This window comes from Sparus aurata, chromosome 8 (genome assembly GCF_900880675.1).
Source record: "Sparus aurata chromosome 8, fSpaAur1.1, whole genome shotgun sequence".
Lineage (NCBI taxonomy): Eukaryota > Metazoa > Chordata > Actinopteri > Spariformes > Sparidae > Sparus > Sparus aurata.
Window position 1 is genome coordinate 26692732 of NC_044194.1, and position 24376 is coordinate 26717107.

The 24376-nt window shown below is 40.8% G+C and overlaps 1 protein-coding gene across 1 annotated transcript; it reads right to left on the reverse strand.

The window, feature by feature from the left end:
• Window positions 1-2028: 2028 nt before the first annotated feature.
• Window positions 2029-23921, reverse strand: n4bp1 (nedd4 binding protein 1). The gene is made up of 12 exons (XM_030426150.1): window positions 23388-23921; window positions 19174-19401; window positions 18650-18823; window positions 15521-16035; window positions 14001-14358; window positions 13027-13362; window positions 11957-12192; window positions 7058-7188; window positions 6395-6491; window positions 5791-5898; window positions 4879-4980; window positions 2029-4500 (listed from the first exon to the last, which is right to left on the reverse strand). Exons 1-12 carry the CDS (start codon window positions 23697-23699, stop codon window positions 4122-4124), a joined length of 2976 nt encoding a protein of 991 aa, XP_030282010.1. The 5' UTR covers window positions 23700-23921; the 3' UTR covers window positions 2029-4121.
• Between the last annotated feature and the right edge of the window lie 455 nt (window positions 23922-24376).

Below are 24376 nucleotides of genomic sequence, written 5' to 3' on the forward strand. Positions count from 1 at the left end.
GAGGAATTTTACTTATGAATGTACAGAGAAAAGGGGGAAAAGAGGAGAGAGAACCGGAGTCTCTGGTGAGCGCTGACACACACTCAACCCCTCTGTTCGCCTGACTGAGGTGCAGCCGGCCATCTATTTCCATCACACACAGGGTCACAGGCTGCTGTCTTTAGCTGTCTGAGAAAAATGACTGAGTACTGACCGGAGGGTCTAAGGACGGAGGACGCCGTTCACTGTATGCGCTGTGAAGCCCACTGAGGCAATGTCATTGTGACTTTTTTTGGCTTTAGAAAAACAACACTGACCTGACGTGACAACGGTCAATATTATTAGCCAGAACCAAAAATGTAGATTCCATCTCTAGTTGGTCCATCTGCTCTCAATGTTCTCGCTGTTCGAATACTAACAGAGAGTGATAAAAGCAAAATGAAATGTTCTAACCGTAAACACATCCATGGGAACCATCAGAAGTAAACGCAAACAGAACATTTCAGGCGACTCCAAATGATTCAGGTTCAAACGATTTGTTTCTCTAATGTTGGTAGTCGCAAACAAATCCATCTGCCTGCAGTCGTGAGCAGATATTTTGCATGACAAGACTGAAAGCTTTTAGTCACACATGTCACCCTCTGACAGCAGGGGCATCATCCTGTTCAATATACAAATATTCATCTGGAAACGGACTTGTGTTCTTGTATCTCACGGTCTTCAAGAGGAGTTTTCTTCATCGGAGCCAGAGAGACAAGCCAAGTACAAACATCACATGGTCAGCGTACAAGCTGAAGCCACCGACCACATCAGACAATAACAAGTAGTGAGAGTTGAACTGTGCAGAGTTCAGCGCTGCCGGCGACATGTGGGGTGTGCAAGCTGCGCTCATTGTAGGCCAACCTCACTGGGAAGCAGCTAGCTAGATAGCCGTCTTCTCTTCTCACACCACCAGCAGATTCACGTCTGCTTTGTTTTCATTGTGTTCGTTGCAAAGCTTACATTTATAGGTTCCTTGGAATAACCATCACTGAGAACCTGTCTCGGTCATCACACTGGTTAAAAAAAAAGCACAGAAAGGGCTCTACTTCTTACAGAAACTTCAGGAGGCTGAATTCTGGAGGAGGTTCTACAACTTTTACAGAGGAGCAACAGAAAGCATCCTGACTGGAGACATCACAAACTGGCATAGTTCGTGCTCGGCCCGGGACAGGAAGGCTCTACAGCGGGCAATGAGAACCACCCAGAACATCACCGGTACCGTCTACAGAGCAGCAGTTAAGTGAGTTGTCTGCACGGAGCTCTAAGGATACTTTAAGATGACACCCATCCCTGCTGCTATCTGGCAAAAGATACAAAAGTCGTACTACCAGACACAAGACTTGATTCTCAGGAAGTGTGTATCTTAGTGTGGTCGTCAGTGATATTAATCACTCACGGCACGACACAAAATGTCAGCGGAAACTGTCGTATGTTGAGGAAAACCCACTTGACCCAGGAAAGAGACCGCAGGGTTCGGAATTACTCATTAGTGCAACAACTAAAAACTAAAATGTAGACCTAACCATTGTAACCACTGTACATTTATGCGCTCAACATTTTGGGAAATACACAGTTGACTTTCTTTTCAAGAGTAAATGAGAGGACTGACACCATTCTCATATCTGAATGGTAAATATGAAGCAGTTAGCACAATTTAGCACAGAGACTATGAACAATCAGCCTTCGTCGGTCCAGAGGTAATACAATCCAACCACCTGCCTCGTTAAGGCTCACTTATTAACTCGTTGTTGGGTGACCTGACATTCTCCCATTTCTAATCAGGACCTGTAACTTCCTGAAGCTAAGCCAACCAGCTGCTCATGTAACTCTTGGAAAGAAAGTGAACGAGCGCAGTTTGCAAAATGTCACACTTTTCTTTTAAATGGGTAACGCTGAAACCTTTGTCCATCACAGCAATGCATAGTTCTAAAAAAAATGTTATCAAAAAGCAAAATGCAGATGAGCCAGCAGGTGAATAGACAGCAAGCACCGTACAACCATGAGAAAAAAAGTTATGGGGACTGCCGCATTTATTTTACTTTTTCAACATACATAAAACCATGTGCGCCGTAGCCAAAAATGCTTGTATTTACAAAAAAAGAAATCAATATACACAAAAAAATTATAATACAACAAAAGAGAAATAAACCCTTCGGTAATCCTTACAACAACAGAGCAAGTACGAACAAAACTTATGTTTTGACACCTTGTAAAGTTTTTGTGCAGATGTTCTTTTATTACAAGGAAATAAAGTGTTTATATATTACAAAACTCAGATGCACATCAAATATGCAAGCTGCGGCACACATTCTCTGGGTGTATTGAGGGTAAAAAAAAAACAGAAGCTTTCTGAAGAATCATCAATGAAACCTTCTTTTCTTCAGCACACCTTTTCTTACCTCCAGTGCATTAAATGTGTCTATCAAACACTAATTACAAATGAACTTGAGTAAGTCTGTCGTCTTTGTAGGTCTTTTTTTCCTTCTGGTGAGCAAAAGTATGGTGTGTGATTTACAAAGGAAGTGGGCCATTGACCTTAACCAACAAAAATCCAAACTTTTGTAGTGTTTCCATCCAAAGCCTGACAGACTGGGATACGTATTGACTAAAAACTCGGCAAAAAACTCCCAACCCATCTCAGGACAAAATGCTGCTGTGGTAGCAGTGACCGCGGCCTCCTGAAAATGCTGTTTAACAGTGTATCGAACGGGAACAACTGATGCCGGGAACAGATCCAACCACATTTCAAATGTTTGTCACAGACTGTCAGAGCAGCAAATTCAGTTTAAGAAACCAATTATAAACGGCAAGGTTTGAGAAGCAACACGGAGCTACGAGACAATGTGTCATAGTGATGATACTATAGGTGGCAATTTCCTTCTGAGCATTGTAATTTCTGCCAATGATACTGGGGCCTAAATGTACATGTTTTGGTGTGCGAGTGATTGATACTAACTCAATGTGTTAGAATCGGTCCAGTAAATCGGCTCAGCTGGCAGCAGCTGCAATGTAATTCGACGAACATCAAAGTTATGTCCACTGAAAGTCCTGCAACTACTCAACTCTTGAGAGATTTCCGAGCAAAACCTCTTTGTAGTTATAAAAACGTTCTTTTTACTAAACAACAAAGTCTCCCTCTGTAGGAGTATTGTAGGCAGCCAGTTGGAATAACAATCTCAGCCCGTCAGCAGCAGGAACGGACACAACTTTGACAGTCGGAGTTGCTCCAAAGGATTATGTTGTAGCCGTTGCCTACTGAGGAATATCTACTATATCTCCATCTACTGGACCCATTCAAAAACTTTTGGTAAGTATGAAACATTTACTCACCAAAACATGAAGATATGGGGCCCAGATTTAATATGGTAAACTGAAATTACAGGAGTGTCTACTATCCAACCTTGGCTTTTTAGGATTCCAGTTACTAACAATGATTTTATGATGCTTAATCTGGCGATCTTTTTCTGACAGTATACTGTACAGGAAAAGGGAGAAAACAAAATTGGTGATACTCTTTGTTGATGCTGAATGACTCCAAATTCCTGAAAATGCTCCCTGACAGGAACGACACCTTGTTTAAGAACATAACAAGAATATAACTCATGTGTTGGAAAAAAACATGCAAAACATGTAAATGTCCCAAACTGTAGAGAGCTTGTAAACTCAGAAAAGGTGTCCGAGTCTGATGGTAGACAATCGTGGAGCTCCAGTTTACTGTTCTTGGTCTAAAAACATTTTCTCCAGGTGCTTTTTGCAAAATTGAAGCATCCTGTGGACAGTTGTCGAGGATCTGCAAAAATGTATTACTATCTGGTATAGACTTTGCTGCTTGACAAATAACATTTTGTTAACATTTTGCATGTGTTGTTCACCCAACAACTTGATAGCAAAGAAAAAGGGAAAGAGAAAGAATACTTGAAGCCAACAGCAGCTAGTTTGACGACCAGTCTTTATGTAAAATAATATTTAGACTGTCCATGTCCTCCAGACTGGAAGAAATGCTGAAATAAATTATTTTTTATGCTGACGTGTATTCGTTTTTTCTTGCATGTGTGTACATGGACTGTATGTCTGTTGATTCTCGTTGCTGTGCCAGTTATTTATCCCAGCAGCAGCCCTGACAAGGCGTTCAGGTCTCTCATGTAGGGGTTGTCGTCGAGGATGCGGTCGATCCGCTGCTTCTGGTCGGGGAAGATGTCGTACAGCTTTCGCTTAAGCTCTGACGTCTCTCCCGGTGACCGCTGTGGAGGGGGAGAGGGCGAGGGGGAAGGGGAACGTCGGGGCGGGTGCCATTCCGGAGGACCAGAGTGGGGCCAGTGTGAAGTAGGGTGGGCCATCATGGAGGTCGGGGGCCAGGGCATGGCGGCGGGGGTCCGAGGAGCCGATTGGACGGCCTGGACGTAAACTGGCTGCTGCTGCTGCTGGGGGGGCTGCCGTAAGTCTGGGGGTCTCAGAGGGGGAGGGGTGGCTGGAGCCCTCCTGACATGGACAATCATAAAGAGAGACAGTGTGAAAGGATGTGATGGACACACAGAACATATAAAAAGCTATTCATGTACATTTTTACATAAAAAAGTAGTGCACATATCTTCCTAATAAATGTTCAGCATCAAGAGTCCACCTATCCTTCACTTGTTTCAGCAATAAAGCCAAAAGATTTACAGTTAGGAAAACAAAAATGCAGCGAATTGTGAAGGAGGAACTGGCTGCTGCATCTGCATGTGTTGCTGTTGCCATAGAAGGTGCAAACAGGCAACATTTGCTGGAACAGTTCAAACAGTAGTTCAACATGTATGAAGTCATGGCAACGGTTTTATCTGGGCCTGAACCTTACATAGATCTTCAGGCAAAACACACCTGTAGTCTTTACGCAGGAATATGTCTAGATGAGGTCCGTCTCTCCCCAGAGGGTCGTCAGGAATCATGAAGTGGTCCTCCACAAAAGTAAACTGAAGCAACCTGGAAGTTAAAGGGAAACAAAAACGAAATGTGATTTCTCTACAATTTGTAACATTTCTGAACAACAAATACCGACTTTGAATTCTAGCACATAATCAGATAGACAGTGTGTGCATAAGACAGAGTTAGAGTTAACTGTGACAACCAGAGTATAGCATCAGTAGGTCACACACAGGTCGAACCCTAAACAGGGCTAAAGTTTGTGGAAAATCCTCACACACAAAACTAATAAAGTGTCCCTTTACTCTCTGTATTAGTAGTGTCTCTGGTGGTGCAGTATGTGACTTTGAATTAAGTATTTCATTAGGAAACCTTTGAAAGAAAAACCTTAAATACTTTACTTGTTAGTATTTTTGAAGACAGTGCTTCCTGAAACATTTTTGCCTGGGCCCCCTTCTGTAGACAACAATATTTTCAAGCCCCGCATGCCATACAAAAACACTTATTTTGCTTGCAAACTCCAATAAAATGTATTTTGAACATTGTCGGTAATTAAATAGAACTGCAACTTCAGTGTGACATCTAACTGAAAAACATTAATAAGGAAGAAGTCACGGAATCATGCAGCTTAAACGTTTAGGTGAGACACGCCTGTTGATGTTCTTGACCTTGATTTAGGCTTGCTTGTTAGCCTTGTTTTACACATTAGAAGTCAAACAATGCTTCTTATTCTGCCCCCCAGTAAATAAAAAATGACATCCTCAACATGTGTCATCCAGCTGCCGTAGTGGATTTTCCCAGTATCACATTAGGTAATGGAAAATCCAACTAAATGACTCACTGAGCTGTGTACACAAAACACACAATCACCTCTCTTGAATGATCTTGCGCCAGGTGTCCGAGGTGTCGACAAAGTCCCTCAAGTTGTCATTGGTAACGATGATCCCGTCTGTTTTTTCTGCGAGGTGGAGCAGGAACCTTACGTAGAGAGTGAGAGAGAGAGACAGAGAGAGCGAGATTAAACACAATACTTTTCCTGGGTTCAAAGGTCAGACGCATGGTCCCAAGAGGGGAATCCACCAGTGGAGGAACACTTTTAGTGTGCTGAGTCAGGATGACAGAGCAGTTACTGTCATATTTAAAAAATCATAATAAACGAGACGTCTGTTAGATCTGTCCACTGCTGAGTCAGCTCACTCATCTCTGTTGTGAAAATACAGTATGACTATAGTTGATGATGGGTAAGGTGAGAGTAAAGGAGACAGTGTTCCTTATATGTGTAGGCGGAGAAAAGTTCATAATGGAACCAAAATGCCCAGAGATGACCGAGTTGTTCAATCCCCGACTCTGAGGAAGCATGTGTTTCCCCACTGCTCCACTCTGTCTGCATTCACACTGCCATCTCAAAACAAAACAAATCTGAGGTTGACATATACTCTGGTTTAATTAAAGCTGTGTGTGTGTGTGTGTATACCTGTCATCATGTGATGATATCCTCTGGCCACAGACCTCTCTGGAGGGAGTGAAGGAGAGCAGTCTCAGGTCTTCTAGCTGGTTTAGAAAATGTTGTTCTGTGATGACAGAAAAGAACAATTACGTGTATATTACTAGTTTTCATTCCCAGGACTCCTGAAGTGGGACCATTACATTATATTGCCACTTTAAAAACCAGCTACAGCAACATGTAGAATATTTAAACAGTGAGCAGAACTCCCTGTGCACACATGAAGGTGAAGATCAAAATCAAAAATAACCAACACACAATAAAATGACTTTACTGTTGCAAGCCTGTGAGAGCAAACCTGAAGAAGCTACAGGTAGAATACATTGTTCATACCTTAGAAATTCACAGTCAGTGTGCAGCTGTTAATTTTAATCATTATCATGTAAAAGTATGTACTGGTATTTTGACGGACTGAAAATCGCATTTGAAATGAAAGCATGGACAGTGTGTGTAAAGAGCTCTGCACCCTTTTTATACACACTCAAACGTGTAAAGCTGAGAGTCTGCTCTTTAACCTGCTAGTCCCAATTTCTTTAATGAAAACCAATGTGCTACAGTAAAAAGACCGGACAATGCAAAACATCAGCGTTCTTTTACTTGAAGGCTGCCCTGTCAACACTCGCACATGTGTACCTGTTGTGAGCCGGTCTCTCTTCTGACGCCACTGAGGGACAAAGACTGTGATCTCCCTGTGACCCCGCCTCCAAAACGTCTCCACGGCCAGCGCTATTCCTCGACAGGAGAAGAACCGATGGAGACCGTGACTGGAGAGATGGGGACAAAAAGAAGATGGACAATGAAAGTCATGGGGTAAGATGACAACGCTTCAGTTTACATTGTCATAACCACAGAGGTCAATAACTGATAACTGATTTGAAGTGCTACAGCATCCTTTTTACTTTACATTGAAATGACTCCAATGGATTCCACAAAGTGAGGTATCCAGAGTTTAAATTTGGGTAAAAGAAAGCACTGCAGTTGTTGTTACTCATTTTGGCAGATGCAATGAGTTGCGATGTCAGAATCCTAACTGAGAAAGAAAAAGTTGGATCAGTTCTACCCTACATACTAGATCACAACAAAAAATATCACAACTCAATAATGTTTGAACATTTTGTCTAAAGGCTAACCAAGCTCTTCTTCACTTTGTGGCTCAACAGGAAAATGACTTCTCTGATCTGTTCGTGTCATTTATGAGATTTGAATTCATCGGACAAGCATGTTAGATGAGTAAGAATAAGAATTTAAAATTTCATATGTAAGCCAGTGTGTGACTCAGATGTTGTCTGCCAGGCAGTTACTGTAAACAAACATTTTGATTGGTCTCTATATGAAACAGCGCTCGAACACACGACATGTCACACCATCAGCTGACTCAGTTTGGTGTTGACGTGCATGGTCTGTTTGCACACGTCAGTCAGCTGTGAAACAACAAATGGGTAGCTAGGGCAGAAAACCACATAACAAACCAAACAACAAACACCAACAGAGATGAGAAACTCCCTGAGAGCAGCCAGCCTCATCGAACAGGAAGCTGGCTGCTGCTGCAAGCCGCAGGCCCGACGCACAAGTCACATCCTCGGAAATGATCTATTTTCAAGTCTTTTGTGGATTATTTTATTTTTATCAGTGCATTTAAAATACACATGATAAAATACATTCTACGCCACGGTTATCTACGTGATAACCATTCAACTTATTTTTATGTTGGACAAATCATGGAGTGAACAGAATTATTTAAGTATAGTTGCAATACATGAAGAAGAGTAATTTAACCAATTGGCTGCCACAGTATACAGTTCACTTTATCATTGTGATGGAATACAGCTCTAGACTACATTGCCATCTTGATTTGTGAATGAAAAAAGGCAGACTGCAGCTGCAAAGTTGATGTTCTCAGAGAGATACAACTGTTCTAAATGGTCAAATTGTTAGACTTCTGAATGGGGCCAGTGTTCATTCTTTTTCCTTGTCATGTGAGTTTCTGTCACTTATGTCTGTACTGGTAACTTCCACGTGTGTTGGGTTACTTATCTTGATAAGCAGTTTGGCCTCACATGAACTGTGGTAAACAGTTTGTGTGGCTGCTTTTTACACTCAGTAACATGGCACTTAATATTTAGCAGGCAAAGTGATGTAGGTCTGGCCAATCAACAACAATACCAAAAAGGTTTCATGGGACCCTTGACACAGATAGTGACGCAATAATCTAAAAGGTAGTTACACCTGGTAAAAAAATAAATGATCCGCAGAACAGTGTCAGCCTCAACTTGAATCCAACTGGCAACAATCTTTCATATTGATGACGAATGAGAGTGAGAAGATGGAATCACTCTTCATGAAAACAACAAGATTGTGGAAGTGAATGGAAATTTTCCATGATGTAATTTGATATTGCTCAGGCTACATGATCTGACAGGACTCACTGGCCTCGCATTTGCGTAGTCCGTGTACATGTTACAAACTTGCTTTTGATGTCATGACATTACAGCTCAGACATTCACAAGGTACAGCACGCACGCACACGCACACACACACACACACACACACACACACACACACACACACACACACACACACACACACACACACACACACACACACACACACACACACAAAGACATACACAGACACACACAGACACACCTTCATTCAGACCTACAATGCAAACCCAAGGGAAGTTCCACCAACTGTTGAAAGAGAAAGCGATGAATGACACCACAGCAGGAAGAGATTACACAACCAGTAAAATCACCATGGAAACCTGGACGTAACCTGACCAGGGAAAACCTCCAGACCTCAGTAGAAAGTAGAAACACTGTACATGACCTAATAACCTCCTTCAGGATCACAACATATTCCGATCCTCAAACCTGCACTGGTGACGCAGTGATGGAAGGTAACAAGCACATTTTGGCAACTACTGTACTAGTACAGTTTTGAGGTTCATGTACTACTTGATTTCCATCCATTTTTAGTTACTTTACACTGCAACTTCACTACATTTTGGAGGCAAAAATGTTTTTACTCCACTGCAGTTATATGAACAGCAGATTGCATGCTGCAACAGAGCCAAGGAAGCGCATTCTAAAATGTATTTATTTAAACGGGAATCAGATAAAAACAACACTTATTCTGATAATCAGAGAAAACGCTGAATATCAGATCAGATATCAGTCGACTTAAACTATAGCTTACAGTATGTACAGTATAGTATACAATTTATACATGTAGAATTTATTTCACTTTTGATACTTGAATAAAAGGCTTACATTTTCAGATATCAAACATACCTCAGTACAAATTGAAGGTCAAAGTCACCAATAGCAACTTGGTATAATTAACTTCAATTTTACCTTTTAGATCACTGTCATTAACTGATCAAGTATGGCCTTTTATTCTCAATAAATATTACATTACAAAAACAAAACAAAAACACTAGAACAATTATATTTACAGGTCAAAGAAAATGTTTTAAATATTTTGTGTTCTTGTCTGTATTCTTACATAAATTGAAAAAGAGTAGAGTGCTGTTAACACATTTTTATGTGCGTGTGTCTCAATTCACATTACCTAATGAAACCAATACTGATGAACAGTCATTCATCCTGTATGAAAGATGTCGAGTCAGAGGTGCCCGTACTACTCTGTTTGGGCAAACTTCTGGTAAGGAGGGAGAGAAAATTCAGGGGAAAAAGGGAGGGAGAATGGAAGTGAGACAGAACGTGAACGGAAGTGGTGGCAAATGAGATGTCAAGACAAGGTCATTCTGGATGAGCAGTGTGACGACACATCAGCATACAAAGAGAAAGAAAAAAGACCCTTTATACTTCCTTGTATGAAATGTCGTTCCTTTTTGTTTCTGCTTTGTCCGGTAATTGTGCAACAAACAGATTTTTCTAGAAAATGCCTTTCTTATGAAAAACACCCCCATACTACACACCCACTCATCGATATCATACGGTCAAAACTGCTTATACACTGCTGGGCACACTTACACTCACACCCACAAAAGTGATGAGTAACATCATTACGTGAAAGCGTGGGTGAAGTTTTGGTGCACCTACACAATAAGAGTTGTAGCTACGACCCACGCATCTCACCAGATGGTTTGTTTAGTTTGAGGGAATGAGTGTGTGAGAGTGTGTGTGTAACTGATGATGATCGCATGTTGATGGGAAGGGTGAAGGCTTCATGTGCAAAAAGGAAAAATGTGGTGCAGCTACTTTAGGTGTGAAATTATAATTGTCATTACAGGAGCTACAACTCTCTGTCTTCACACTCAACCCAGTATTAAATGCTGCATATGAGCCAGAAGATATAGTAATATTTTTTGATGTTCACGTATATACTTTTATTGCCTTTTACTTCGTAGCCATAGAGGCTCCTTTAGAACTCACACATAGATAGCACCCATCTAAACTACATTCATGTTTTCATCACAATCTACACATTATTCATGGGGAAATTTAAGAAAAACATCCAAAAACATCTTTCAATGTTAAAGAAAGTGAGAAACATTCCTGGATGTGTCCCTCTAGAACAGAACCTCCCTGGCGGAGGAAAAAAATATAAACCTCATGAGCAAAGCCAAGACCCTAGAAATAGGTAAAGCATTCTTAACGTGCAGGTAAACCTGAGTCTCCAGCCACTTTGGAGGTTATATGTGCTTTGTGTGTTGACATCATGAGAGTGTCCGAGTGAACAGTTGATAGATGTTCAGTTTCAAAGATATCATGGGTTTCATCCTGCTTATTAACAGGTTAAGAGCTGGCCCAGTTTTAAATCAATTTGAGTGAAAGTGCAAATATACAAATAAATAAACATTACTACTGTAAATAATTCCGTAAATATTTTCACATATAATCTGGTTTAACGTTTTGTGCATTTTTGTTTCCATTTTGACCAAATTACATACATAAATTGTGTCTCAAATTTAGGAAATGAGTCTAAAGTACTAGAACTGACATAAATATCCTCTGAGCTGAGCTAATGTTATGTGCACTGCAGGTGCACAAAAATAAAATTTAAAATTCCCCTGACCAAAAGCCACAATGCTGTCAGACTGACATCCGATCGAGAAATGTGATAAGTGCCAAGCATGCAGATGAGAGATTTTGAAACAGACTAAGGGACTTCTAAGGGACTGCTCTCTTTGAGGTGCCGAGTCTCAAAAATCATAGAGACTTATTTTGACCATTTGCTTGGGTCCAGGTTTGTGATTTGATGTGCATGTGAAAGGATTTTTCTTCAGCTAAACCCCTGGATACGCATTTCTACCACTGGAAGGTTTCTAAGTTATGTGCCAATTCAACAACATTAAATGTCTTTAAAACATAAAAAAAAAAAAAATTATAATATTTTGTGTGAATTGTCCTTCCTGGTACGAAAAGGCCAGATTTTTTTTTACTTAAATGTCCTTCTCATACGTCAATATAGGGACAGATCCTGCTTTATGACAGTACAGTGCTTTTGTGCAAAGAAGCCAAGAGAGTTTATATTTGCTAATGTATGTATGTGATGCAGACTCACGCCATAGCCACGTTGCTGCCATCTATGATGATGTGTCTGAGCTCCTGGCGTCCTGGCTCATTTGGCAGCTTCAGAGTGTAGGGAGTCCTGAGTGACTGATGAAAACGAGCCAAACCAGTCACCGGGGGCGGCGGCGGGTCATTTGCAGGAGGAGTCCTTGCTCCGATCCCGTGAAACCCTGTGTGGCCGATGGTCTGATAAGCAGAAGCTGAGGGTCTGGGGATTGGCTGAGCCGACTGAGGAGGCAACAAATTATACATTTGTAAAATAACAGAAAGACAAGTAGGTGATTTATGAAATAATCCTACACCCATCCAAGTCTTCACCATGTGCGGGCACATTAACCATCATATCAAAATTAGTGCGAGTTTGGAGCTGAGTGACATGGTAAAAAAAACAAAAAAGAAAACATCTTAAGCTTTTTTGGCTTCTTGAAATACACATTGCAGTACAACTCATCTACAATTAATTAAGTTTGAGTATAAAAGTTGGTAGAAGAAATTGAAAACGGTCTTTTCTGCCTATAGAAATAACGCTTCTTGTTCAAATGAAAATAACTTGTCAGATAAAATTGGTTGTTTAACACTATGATTCTTCTCTGGCATTTTTGTGTTTTCTACTAGCTTAGCTCTTACAAATAATGTAAATATTATCTCATATTGTTACATTATTCATTGGTCTCATGCTGAGAGAAAACTGAGTTGTTTACCTAATGATTCATCATTTGCATTACAAACTAAAACTGACTAATTGTGAAATTATTCTATGAGCAGTTCTTTGTCAAATTCACTGCGTTTCCCAGGATATTCAGGGAATTCCAAATCCAGCAGAAAGTTTGGAAACTAATCCTGTTCACACAACATGCTTAGTTAATCCCCTACAGACATAATTTGAGACGTTTCACATACTCTGTTCTCGCTTTGAATAATTATTGTGTGTAATGTTAAATTACGTTAAATTATCTTTTTTTTTATCAAAAAAGTAATTTTAACTACAAAGGTTTGACTGCAGGACACAATATGTCCTACTTCACTGACATGAGTAGAGGTGGACTTTGAGGTAATACCTACACTGGGGGTAGAAGCTAAGGAGGTGGTGGTGGCTGTCAGCCACTGAGGCGTGCTGCGCAGCGCTGTCACACTCTCAACTTTGACTGATCCTCCCAATGTCTGTGTCCCTCCTCTCGACAGGTAATCCCTCTGTGGGACGCCACCCCCTCCCCGCGCCAAGTAGTCAGTTCTTGATCCTGACTGGGTGTCCAGGTGTGCCACTGTCATCATCCGGGGCGTCCTGCTATCTGCTGTTTTGGTATTCATGATGATGACATCATCGTCATCATCAATGTTAATAACCTCATAGTTTCCTGCTCCTCCTTGAGCACTAGAACTCCTCTTGATAGTGATGGCCTGAAAAGAGATTTGATACGATTTTTGTTATTTGGGGAGAGATATTACAGGAATTACAGTGGATTCTGTAGTCTGGATTGATAATATTAACTACACATTTAAATAAGAGCATTTTTATCTTAGTTTATAACATCATACATTGTTCATACACCATAAAGATCTTAATCAGTAGGAAATCAATGCCTTATAATTATGACCATATTAAATGCATCTGTATTCTCAAACCATAAGTGGGATGATTCAATGGTAAATTTGAGGGCAACTGGAGGAGCCAAAATGAGCAATAAAACGAGACAACAGCATGTGCTGTCATAACAAAAATAATATCTAAGATTCAGCGAGATGAGTCATAAGATATGAAGCAATTTATTGGAAATGATTTGAGATGGGTAGAAAAAGACTGAAGAAAATATTTAAATGGGTTCATGAATGGTGGTGACGCAAGATGAGGGAAAATCGTGGTGAAGTATTTCATATCATATCATCTGATGTGTATCATGCAAAGAAAGCAACTTATTCTACATCCACAGTTCCAATGATTCCAAACATTCAAACTCACAAATGTTAAAAGAGCCAGGAACTTGGGTGTTTTATCAAAGACAAAAAGATGCAACAGTCTCTCTGTGATGGTGGTGTACCTGTTGAGTGCTGGTCTCGCTGCCGCTGCACTGCCTGCGGTGACCCAGACCGTTACTACTGCCTCGGTGCTGGTTGGGCTTAATGTTCTCTTTAGACCTGCCCGGGTCTACCAACACTCTACTCCGCTCACGCTCCCTCTCCATGAATCGAGAAACTGTAGAGGAGGCAGACGACGACGATGAGGGAGTGTCTGATGAGCGCACAGAGTTCAATCGTCTTTCTTTTTCACTTCCTGTTGACCCCTCTTCACAACGCTTGGTTTCCTCAACGATTTTCTCCAGAACGAGGAAGGTATCCTCTGTCTGTCCTGTCTCCTTGACAACACGTTCCACCACTTCTTGCTGGTAACCCATGGTCCTATAGAAATTCAGTTTCAACAAATGCTTCAGTAAGACAAGGCAGAGGTACAGTGTGGTGAAAAGAGAGGTGATAAAGGATAGGTTTACAATTTCTCATGGTTGTCTAAAAACAATACTCACATGCCCATATATGTACTGAAGTGTGGTGGCTGTTATTGCTAGTCTTGTCCATACTATCAATGTGTTTCCAATGTAAGAGATGGGAGCAGTTCCAAAGTAATAGATAAGCAGGACTTCTATATATCTGGCAGATGCCGGAGCATGACGCAGCAATTCAGCTGAATCTTGCACCGAGCAGACAGGAAGTCAAGCGCCAAAATAACAATATAATATCCGGTTACTTTTCAAAATAAAACACTTCGTGTTGACACCAGTACACAAATCTCCAAAAAGAGACAAACACAAGCTCTTCTGCTAATCCTTCGGTCGGGAACTATGGAGCAGGAAATATGACGATGCCTACATAGACCTTGGGTTTACTGTGAACACAGTCAGAAATGAGGAAAGACCTGTTTGTGTTTTATGCTTAAAAACTCTGGCAGCGAACAGCATGAAACCATTTTGATAATCAGGTGATTGTGTCCAGAATGCTACAACTCATACAGTGGTTTGTACAGATAAATAAATAAATAAATAAATATCAGGTTCTCAATAGTATTTCAATTCGGGGGGGCCTGAAAAAATGTCTGTCCTCTAGGGGGGTCATGACAAAAAATAATTGAGAACCACTGCCCTAACTGCTGCTCACTGTAGCTGTTGTTAGCTAGGTAGCTCAGTTAGTTATACAGCTACTGGTCTGGAATAGGAGCTCAGGAGCACCAGGGAAGTGTTTATACTGCAACACTGGAGCTTTGGTGGAGGACTGGCGGCTGTTAGCTATTTAGCAACTTAAGTAGAAGGCTCCACAACACAATACATAATAGCTGTCATAACTTCAAAACTGTAATCATATTCTGTTGATAAAATTTAGTTAATTTTTGAAAGTTTTTACTTTAAATCTAAAAGCTATACAAAACCATGAATAGTAAAGAATAACATGGTTTGTTGCCCACATTCTACTTGACCAACAACCACATAATTTGGCTAACAATTAATTACTTAATAACAGCCCTAATGTAATAATGAATTGCGTTGAATATTCAAACTTTTATGAGCTTTACCTGAAGAAATTGACCAGGCAGCGGAGATTGGTTTCTGGGCTGACTGCCTCCCCGTCGTCCGAGATGCCTTCATTGGAGTCCAACATGATTGGACCTACAACTGTGTTTGCTTTAGCTGTAGAGGACAGGGACGATGAAGCAGAGGGCGTTTTGGATCTACAGCTGCTACTGTTCCCTCGGCCCTCCCTGTCCCTCTGTCGCTCCCTCTCTCTCGCTCTCTCGGGCGACTCGTCCCTCCGCTCCAGAGAGTACTGTCTCTTTGTGTCCCGAGTCTCGCTCTCAGATGAGCGCCGCTTGTGTGATGGCCGAGTGCCGTTGAGCAGGACGCCCTCGGGGCCGAGGGCTATCCCTCCTCCCGCTTTACCTCCTCCGACAACAGATGCTGCTCCGGGCCCTTTCTCCTCAAAGCTGGTGTCCAGGATGCGGTTGGAGAGCTCTGTCACAGGAGTGCTACTCTGTGAGCGGTCCTGGTCCACCTCCACCATGCTGGGATGCAGCGTCTGATTGAGCTGCACCTGGGAGATGAAACACATGACAATCACCTTTATCACCACAGTTAAGAAAGTACAGTAAAAAAGTCCCCTAAAATAAAAACAGTCATGGTTCATATTGCACTTCCCTTTGCGCACTACATGGTTCTCCTTACAAAAACCAGAGCTTCACAAAAAGATCCATGATCCACTGTGCAGCTGCCAGAATGACCTGACTTGTTCTGAATTAGAACAGCTGCCAAATGCACAATATTAACACTTTGACAGCAACACAAAGAAGCCTTTATAAACATTTCAAATAATCAATTTACACTGAGGGGTTTAAAACTTCTAAAATGCAAGTCAAATGAAATCAGTTGTCTCAGCATTTATAGAGAACAAAGAGCCACAACAAAAACTGCACACCATTAAAAGATCAAACGTTTATGTGAGAAGCCTGAAAAATGTGTCACTGTGTAAGAACAATAGTTTGATGACGAGGATGAATGCTCACGTTTCTCAAAAGCTTAGACAGCCTTATATTTATACACGCGTGATGTATAATTTGTACATGTTTACTGACCCTGAGATCAGACTAAAACATAGATGAAACAATGTCAGCTGTCAAAATGACACATCACAAGCTTTGTTTACTCTCGGAAATGTTTAGTTCTGGAGATGAGAGCTTTCTGTCGAGGAGGAACAAACCTGCATTGTTGTGACAAATATAAAAGTATCGTGCAGCCAAGGACAAATAGGCCTTTACAGCAGTGGCCTAGGCAGACACAACATTTGGTCAGGCCTGTAAAAAAAAAAAAAAAAAAACTGTATAGGCTTAGGTATTTGTTTTGTTTCCATGATCATCCCGCTATCCCAAACCTACTAAGGAGATCTGGAAAAAAAACAAAAGTGCCCTTAATAATAATAATATCTATTTTTTCCCCTGATATTAGTGCCAGATCATGAACACAGCCTTCCCATATTAGGCTTCAATATACACTTGGCAGGTGAAACTGTGATGAGAGTGAAAAATGACAGCTGGGATGTCACACCATCAAGCACCTTACTTCACATGGTCCCAAAAAACAGAAATGAATGTATGAACTTTACCGTTTGAAATGCAAAGCCAACAATTTGTGTAAACAAGTTACTCTCACAAACGAATGGAAACAAACAAAACAACAATCCTAAAACTCCATGGCCACGGCTGGCATAAGGTGCCGTTTTATTTGACTGTGGGTGGCTTGTGGGGCAGAGCTGCCAGCTTACATAAGGCACAGACATGGAGTTAGACAAGTAGATGAGGTCTTTGTTGTGTCTACTTTAAATCTGGTGTCCACATTACTGAAGCTCCTGATTCCTCATGACCTAACTCATTCAGTTGCAACAACACAGTCAGTCAGCTTCACTGGTTTCAGCTTCCTTATGCCATGTTAGGCCATCAGCCCCTCTCTGAGCTTGACTGGCTGAGTTATCTCTGAACTTCATGAAGTCAGTCTTGAGGTTTTCAGTTGGACTAATGCAGGGTGGTTATAAACAACATTGAAGACTGAAGTCCTCTCACTGTAAAATCTGAAATAAGACTTTTGATGATCTGATCCTAATGTAAGACAGCATCAGCTTAGGCTGATCACCTTGTTCTGAAAGTGCCTTTACTGAGTGGTCCAGATTTTAAGCTCTAGTGTGCATCAATTCACCATTCCAACTTAAGACACTGTAGCTCAGGGACTTAGACATGTCTAGTGGGACCAGTCATAAATGTGTGCTTAATTTAAATGTGATTAACAGTGTCAAAAAGTGTGAATATGGCCTGGGACCTGTTGTGTAGAAGACTAAGTTAAGATGTTGATAATTGCAGTGTACACAGAACTGCACCTAAAAATGTCTGTCCGAAATGGTGGCCAACCCTCCTTTATTTCCTGAAAATGAAACAGAACAGAAGCTCCGTCACAGCAGAAACCCATGGGCCCAAACCCAGTAGCATTTTGGACTTTGAGAATCCTCTGTGAAATTTCATCTGCCAACATGTCACCGGTTTTTACAAGCCCATCAGCCCTCTCTGTTATGACTTCATAATTTATGTAGCAAACACACACGTCAACAAGTTCAAGCTTTAGACTCATGTTTGTATTCATCAACCAGCATCCATTTGGCATTTTGAGGGAGCTGTGAAGGCTGGTTCTCGACTTCAGGGTCATATTTTGTGATGAACTAAAACAAATCAAAGCAGTTCCCTGCCTTTTAGAGCCTCCTGCTTCTCTGTGTCCTTAGAGTTGAATCTTATTTGCCACACAGCATATCAATATCCATATCAACTATCATCATATTAACATGATGACAGTTTTCCTGTTAAAAACTATATTCCTAAGGCACATGGCCTTGCTTCTAAGTTTCTAATTTTGATGGAGCAGTCACATGTTGATTTTAAGGGTCAGGGCAGAACACCTAGCCTATTAAAACTTAAAATCTCAGAGGCCATTATAAAAAAAAATCAATTTAGAGGTTATAATTCAAATAACCTAGTAGATACATTTTACACTAAATCTGCTCCAAATGTTTTATTCAAAAAGGTACCATAAGGAGATAAAGTTCCAGCTGGACACATTGGTTATGCTGTGCTGTAAAAAAAAAAATTCAAATGGAAAAGTTATACACTGACCAGGGACGATGTGTTTGTGGTAGTGGGGCTATGAGCCAGTCCCAGTAGCTCTTCCTTCAGGGCACTGGGCAGCAGAAGAAGCTCCATAGTGTACTTATCATCCCTTTCCTCCACAAAGGACTTGAACGCTCGTTTCACTGCAGGCTCTCTGTCACTCGGTAGACTTCGCTTCTCCTGGAACACACACGTCATGCTTTACTATATTTTCTTTTGTTCTAAATACGGTGGAACTAATGATTCAAGTATTTTTGATTAATCTACTAACTTGTTTATCAAAGAATTAATAATCTGATCTATACATGAATTTGAAATTGTAGCCTATTATCTTATTGCTAATGAACTATCCATAATGGAAGAAGTGTTAAATGGGCTCAAGAAAATAGTCCTCTCTAACTTGTAGATTTACATACAAAATGCATCTTACAGATGTATTGAAAGTTGAGGAGTGTAGGTGACTGAAAAGACCCTTGTCTCTAAAGCTCTAACAGAATGAACTACTGTTACAGATTTTAAGTTTATCCTACCTGGAAGAGTGCTACAAATTGCTGAACTCTGCTCTGTGCCATCACTACAGGTTCAGCCCGGCCCAATAGCCGCAGGCGGCCTGGCTCTGGGACAACGACTTCGGCACTTGTGTCCCGCACGAGCCTGTCCAGGAAGAGGCCCCGAGCACCAGCAAAAATACAGTGCATGTCCACAGGGTACCGCTCTTCTTTCTGCAGTTCGGGGTCGCAGAGCCCTCGAACATATTCCTGCAAGATGAGGAGAAAAATAATCTGTTATTGAATTAGAGTAAACAATTACCTCATCAATTAACTTAATTTATCATATGATGAGAAATGTTTTTTGCAGCTATTGACATTGCAGCACATTAAGCAAAATTAATAAATACAATTTCTCACACACACACACACACACACACACACACACACACACACACACACACACACACACACACACACACACACACACACACACACACACACACACACACACACACACACACACAGCAGTAGAGCTGACACGTGCTGAAACCAATCACTTGTCAAGTATTCAGGGAATGTCCTGGCAATGGGAAATGTTCGGATGAATCAGCTGCAGGTGGTTGCGTTAACTTTATTACAGAAACTGTCACATTTCTTTAATGTGTAAACAAAATACTGAGTGTAAAATGACTCGACAATGTGGCAGAGTGAAAAAAAATGGCAGACTTTCAGACTGATGCAACCAAATCAATAAATTTTATGCAGCATCCAAACTGTAGAAGCTGTTGAGATGTCTTTGCTTACTATTCTTATGCTCATGGAAGACATACTTGTTTGTGACAGGCCTGATTAATGTCATATCATTATCAACATCGTCATCATTCTAATAGTTTTTTCCGGTGTAAATGAAAACTGTGATGCAAAAATGATGAGTCAGACAATCATGAATCATATAATCACATTAATATCTGTCAAAATAATTGCAATATTGTTTTTTTTAACCTGTTGTTCAGCCCTGGTAAGTACAGTGAAGGATGACAGCAGGATACCAGTTTCAAGGTATACCACAATATAAAAGTTGACAGGTATTGTACTGTGCATATTTGCCTATCAACAATATTGAATTCTACCTTATTAGTGTTAGTATATTAGGCCATGATATTTTGTGAAATAATAAATACAAATCCCTTCTGTTTTCATTCCTTTAAAGTGGCACTCTTGAAGATTTCTGGAAGAGGCAGCTGCAGGTGTACTTTTGGACCTCGGTGCTTCCCAGAGATCCATTGTGTGACGTCAGTCTGTTGTCAGATGGCAGGTCTGCCGCGCCTCCATAACAACACAACACGAAAGTGATTTGCACCTTTTTTTAAAGTTGCATTGTGCGCAGTTATCAGTCTTTTCATTTGTTCGGCCATGACCGCAAATACTAACATTAACGGTTTACTCCCAACACAAGCAGAGACCAGGACAAACAAACTGTTATGTCACATGGGAACTACCTACTCTCTCTGGCTGACCAACCACTGCGGGGTGACGTGTCACTAACTGTGAGCAGCATGGGAAATTTTCCAGGAAAGTCGGGCCATAGGCTCAATCATCACTGTGTTCGTCGATAGACAGTGACTTAACAGATATTTGAACATCTCTATTACATTGACATCGACATTACTTTAAGGGTTATTGTAACTGATAGTAATGGTAAAATGTGTAATATGCATGATAGAGTAAAACAGTGCTGCTTCTGAGCTGTTATCACACCATAAAATCTTACACTGTTATAACCCTGGTATAGTGATGTGACTGATTGGGGAGAAACCAATTTGACAACATACTTTCTATTTGAGTGATGCTACATGAAAGATAGGGGACTCATGCACCTAAAAGCTACTTGCACCACTCACTGTGACTTATTCTCCCTCTGGGTAGCCAGAGCCTAAGTACATTACAAAGCAAAAGATGACATATTCAGATGTAAAAAAGAAATGTTTGGCTGTTAGCCTTTGATTATTCTCCAGTAAAACTAAATACTGTCAGTCACAAGCTGTACTGCCTCTCATTAAATCAGGCAGAGAGATTTTACATGTCGGACTTGCTGATGTTGTGAGAAGCAGCTGAAAGAGAAACAATCAGGACTTTTTTTCACATCACGTGCAGCATTTTTCTCTCATGAAACATTCTTACAATAAATGCTGTTATGGGAATTATGGCAGTAATTTCCCAGACTAGTAGAAACACCGTTATAACTTAGAACGATCTTAGAATGGAAGGTGTTTATGACTCCTGCGTTCTCCTTATCATGACTTGAAGAGTGAAATTACCACTTCCACAACAAATTCTCGGTTGATCAACAGAGCTTGGAACAGCTGGTTACAGGAGGAGCAACTTACGCACAAAAGAGAGACTCATGACACAGGATGCAGAAGTGTGACTGATGAATGGGAAATCACACAGGAATAAATAAATGCTACAGATGTTGACAACCATTTTGCAAATGGTTTGAGAATGTAGGGAAAGACCTCTATATGAATCTTCTTTAAAACTGATGGCTGTGTTACAAGTGTACTTGTGTGTGAGATAATGTGATTGAGTCACACAGAGCATTTTTTACTTATTTTGCTGTCACACCGTCCCACATTTAGCTAAATTTGAGTTTGACCTTAAGTAACCCTAAGAGCTTTGAAACAATCTGATAAGGTGGTGAAAAATAAAAATAAAATGCTTGAATTTCATGATGATTGACTAAGAAGGAAATGTATGATAAACTAATAAAACCATAAAGGAATATTGCTAATACAAGACCACAGGAGATAGATGACTTTGGGAATCACAAGCCCATTATGTGAAATTCAATGCCACATCAGCGACAACAAAACTTCCCATGGGGACATCCCCAGCCGCCAGAATCCAACAAAATGGTAGTTGCCAGTAAATATTAATTCGAAAGTAAGAGTTGCATAACTGATACCAATATGACATAATGTCCGAGATGTATACATCTTTGCAATGAAGGAAATTCTGGTGTAAAATCTGTGCATGTATTTCTAAAATGGCAAAATAAATTTGAAATAGGTATGCACAATGTGGCCAAAAAGTCTTATTGTGATTATTTTGACAGATTAATTCAGGATTGGCAGGAAAGATCATTTTAGCATCACAATTTTCATTTTTTATACTGAAAAAACTATTTAATTTATAATAAAGTGACATTTGATGGGGTCTGTACCAAACAAACATGTTTTCTCACATCAGGAGAACAAGATTTGTTGGTCAGGGCATCTCTGGCAGCACCACAGTACTTTGTTATTCTGCTGTTAAGAACACATTTTACTTTCATCAAAAAACTGCAGCTTCTTGCGGTTTGGATATTGCAGTGGGCCATATTGGGATTTCAATTACATTCTGCTTAATTGCGTAGCCCAAATTTTCAAAATGTGGATTAATCATGTATAACAGGGACAAACACACAGCTGAAGAAGAATGCACATGTTCCATGATGTTCCATGATGTTTTATCTGGTGTTAGTCGTCTATCAAAATGATTCTTTTTTCAACATTAGTCTTCCTCCTTGTGCTGTTCTTAGGATTGCCTATGAAAATAGCTGTCTGAGCTCTCTTAACTTAAAACTGCCACAGCATGTAAACATGTTTCCATATTTTGAACAGTCATGAACTAATAAATCTAATTTGGAAAGTGAAATGTCTGTGACAGGTGTCTATAATATCTTTTGGTGGCCAGTGACAACTCTTATGAGACAATAAATTGACACAATCAAATGTCATGACATTTTGAACCACAATGTCAGTGGTGTGGTGGTAATTTGGTTACACTATGACTACTGTTACTTTCATAGAATACCTGATCTGATATGACCTGTGAAGTTAGGAGTGGTAGATATTTTGTCAGAGAAAACCCTGTCTGAACTGCGGGTGTGGGGGTTTGGATACATTTCTTTTCTGACTTCAACAAAGTTAGCAACATGTGGTGCAGTCTTTTAAGACAACGAAAACACAAACACGACAGAAATATGATGTTGTGTCCCAGCTCTGATGTTGTGTTAGTTAGATATGACAATGAGACGGCTGATTAAACAGACTGGGGCTAATCACAGTTCACTGATCCACCTGTTCATCAGTCACACGGTGCGGTACTGCCCGCGTGGTCGTTACTGGGTATTTTGTATTTTTAACAGTGTCACGGTGAACTGCTGCTTTATCTATATCAAACACAAGTGAAACAGTAAAACAAGACCCCACCTTTGCCTTCGACACGTCTTCTCTGTTTCCTCTGAGCTGCAGCCATATCTGCCGTGATGTTTTGCTACCGTGCGGCTGTCCCGTGTGGTCCAACAGACCGATAATGGTGAACGTTACTTTAAAAACCTGCTCCACTCGAGGCTTGGCACATTTCAGCTCCTCTTCTTTATCCTCCAGCACTGTAAACTCGTCCACAGTAGGGGCCTCCAGCTGCTGTCTGCCGCCTGACGCAAGGAGCCTGCTGGTCGGCTGCTCCGGGCACGCTAGCTCGGTGACTCGTCTCATCCCGAGGAGGGGCCGCGTTGTTGACATTCCGCCTCTCAGGCTGACGGTCGCTCCTTACGACAACGTCTCAATATTCAGACCCGTCGGCGCTGATAGGAGTCTTTGGCGTTTTCATGTCTGTTTTGGTTTGTACTACACAGGACCGAAGCGACGTTGACAGTGTCTAACGACATGAACACAGAGGTAGAGCTAGCTTAAGAACTCGGAAGCCCCGAGTGACGTATCCGGAAAGTCCCAGTGATTGCGTCATCAAAACTGGACGGCATGTGTGCGCGCTCCTCACGGTGAGTACTAGATGTTTATCTGTCGTAGTGTTGTGAAAACAAACCATGAAAACTAGACGCGAAGTGACCTACTTTATTACGAAATCAAATTCGTAGTTGAAGATGCTGTTAGATTACAATGGTAATTTCGTAAAAACACCGAAACGTGTTTCTGTCTAAAAATGTCAGAATATGAGCCGCTGATGGCAGCTTGGTTGAACAGGACCCTGCACTGAAAGTTTATTTTGTGGCCAGGTCCTTTTGAGGGACCCTTTGAGTATGTAGTTTGCAGATCTTTACAACTTTTTGGGCTGTATTGCGCTCACATCATACATATTGCTAATTAAGTGGTCTGTAATGATATGCTATCATCAAACAAAATATATGCTTTGTTCAGCTCAGTTCTGGACATGATGGAGACACTATTGTCCAATAATTTCT

Coding starts and splice junctions, on each gene's coding strand:
- n4bp1 (XM_030426150.1), bottom strand. CDS start 23,699: ATGTCAACAACGCGGCCCCTCCTCGGGATGAGACGAGTCACCGAGCTA. Junction 19,402..23,387: donor AAGACGTGTCGAAGGCAAAG/GTGGGGTCTTGT, acceptor CTCATCTTGCAG/GAATATGTTCGAGGGCTCTG. Junction 16,036..18,649: donor CCACAAACACATCGTCCCTG/GTCAGTGTATAA, acceptor TTCATCTCCCAG/GTGCAGCTCAATCAGACGCT.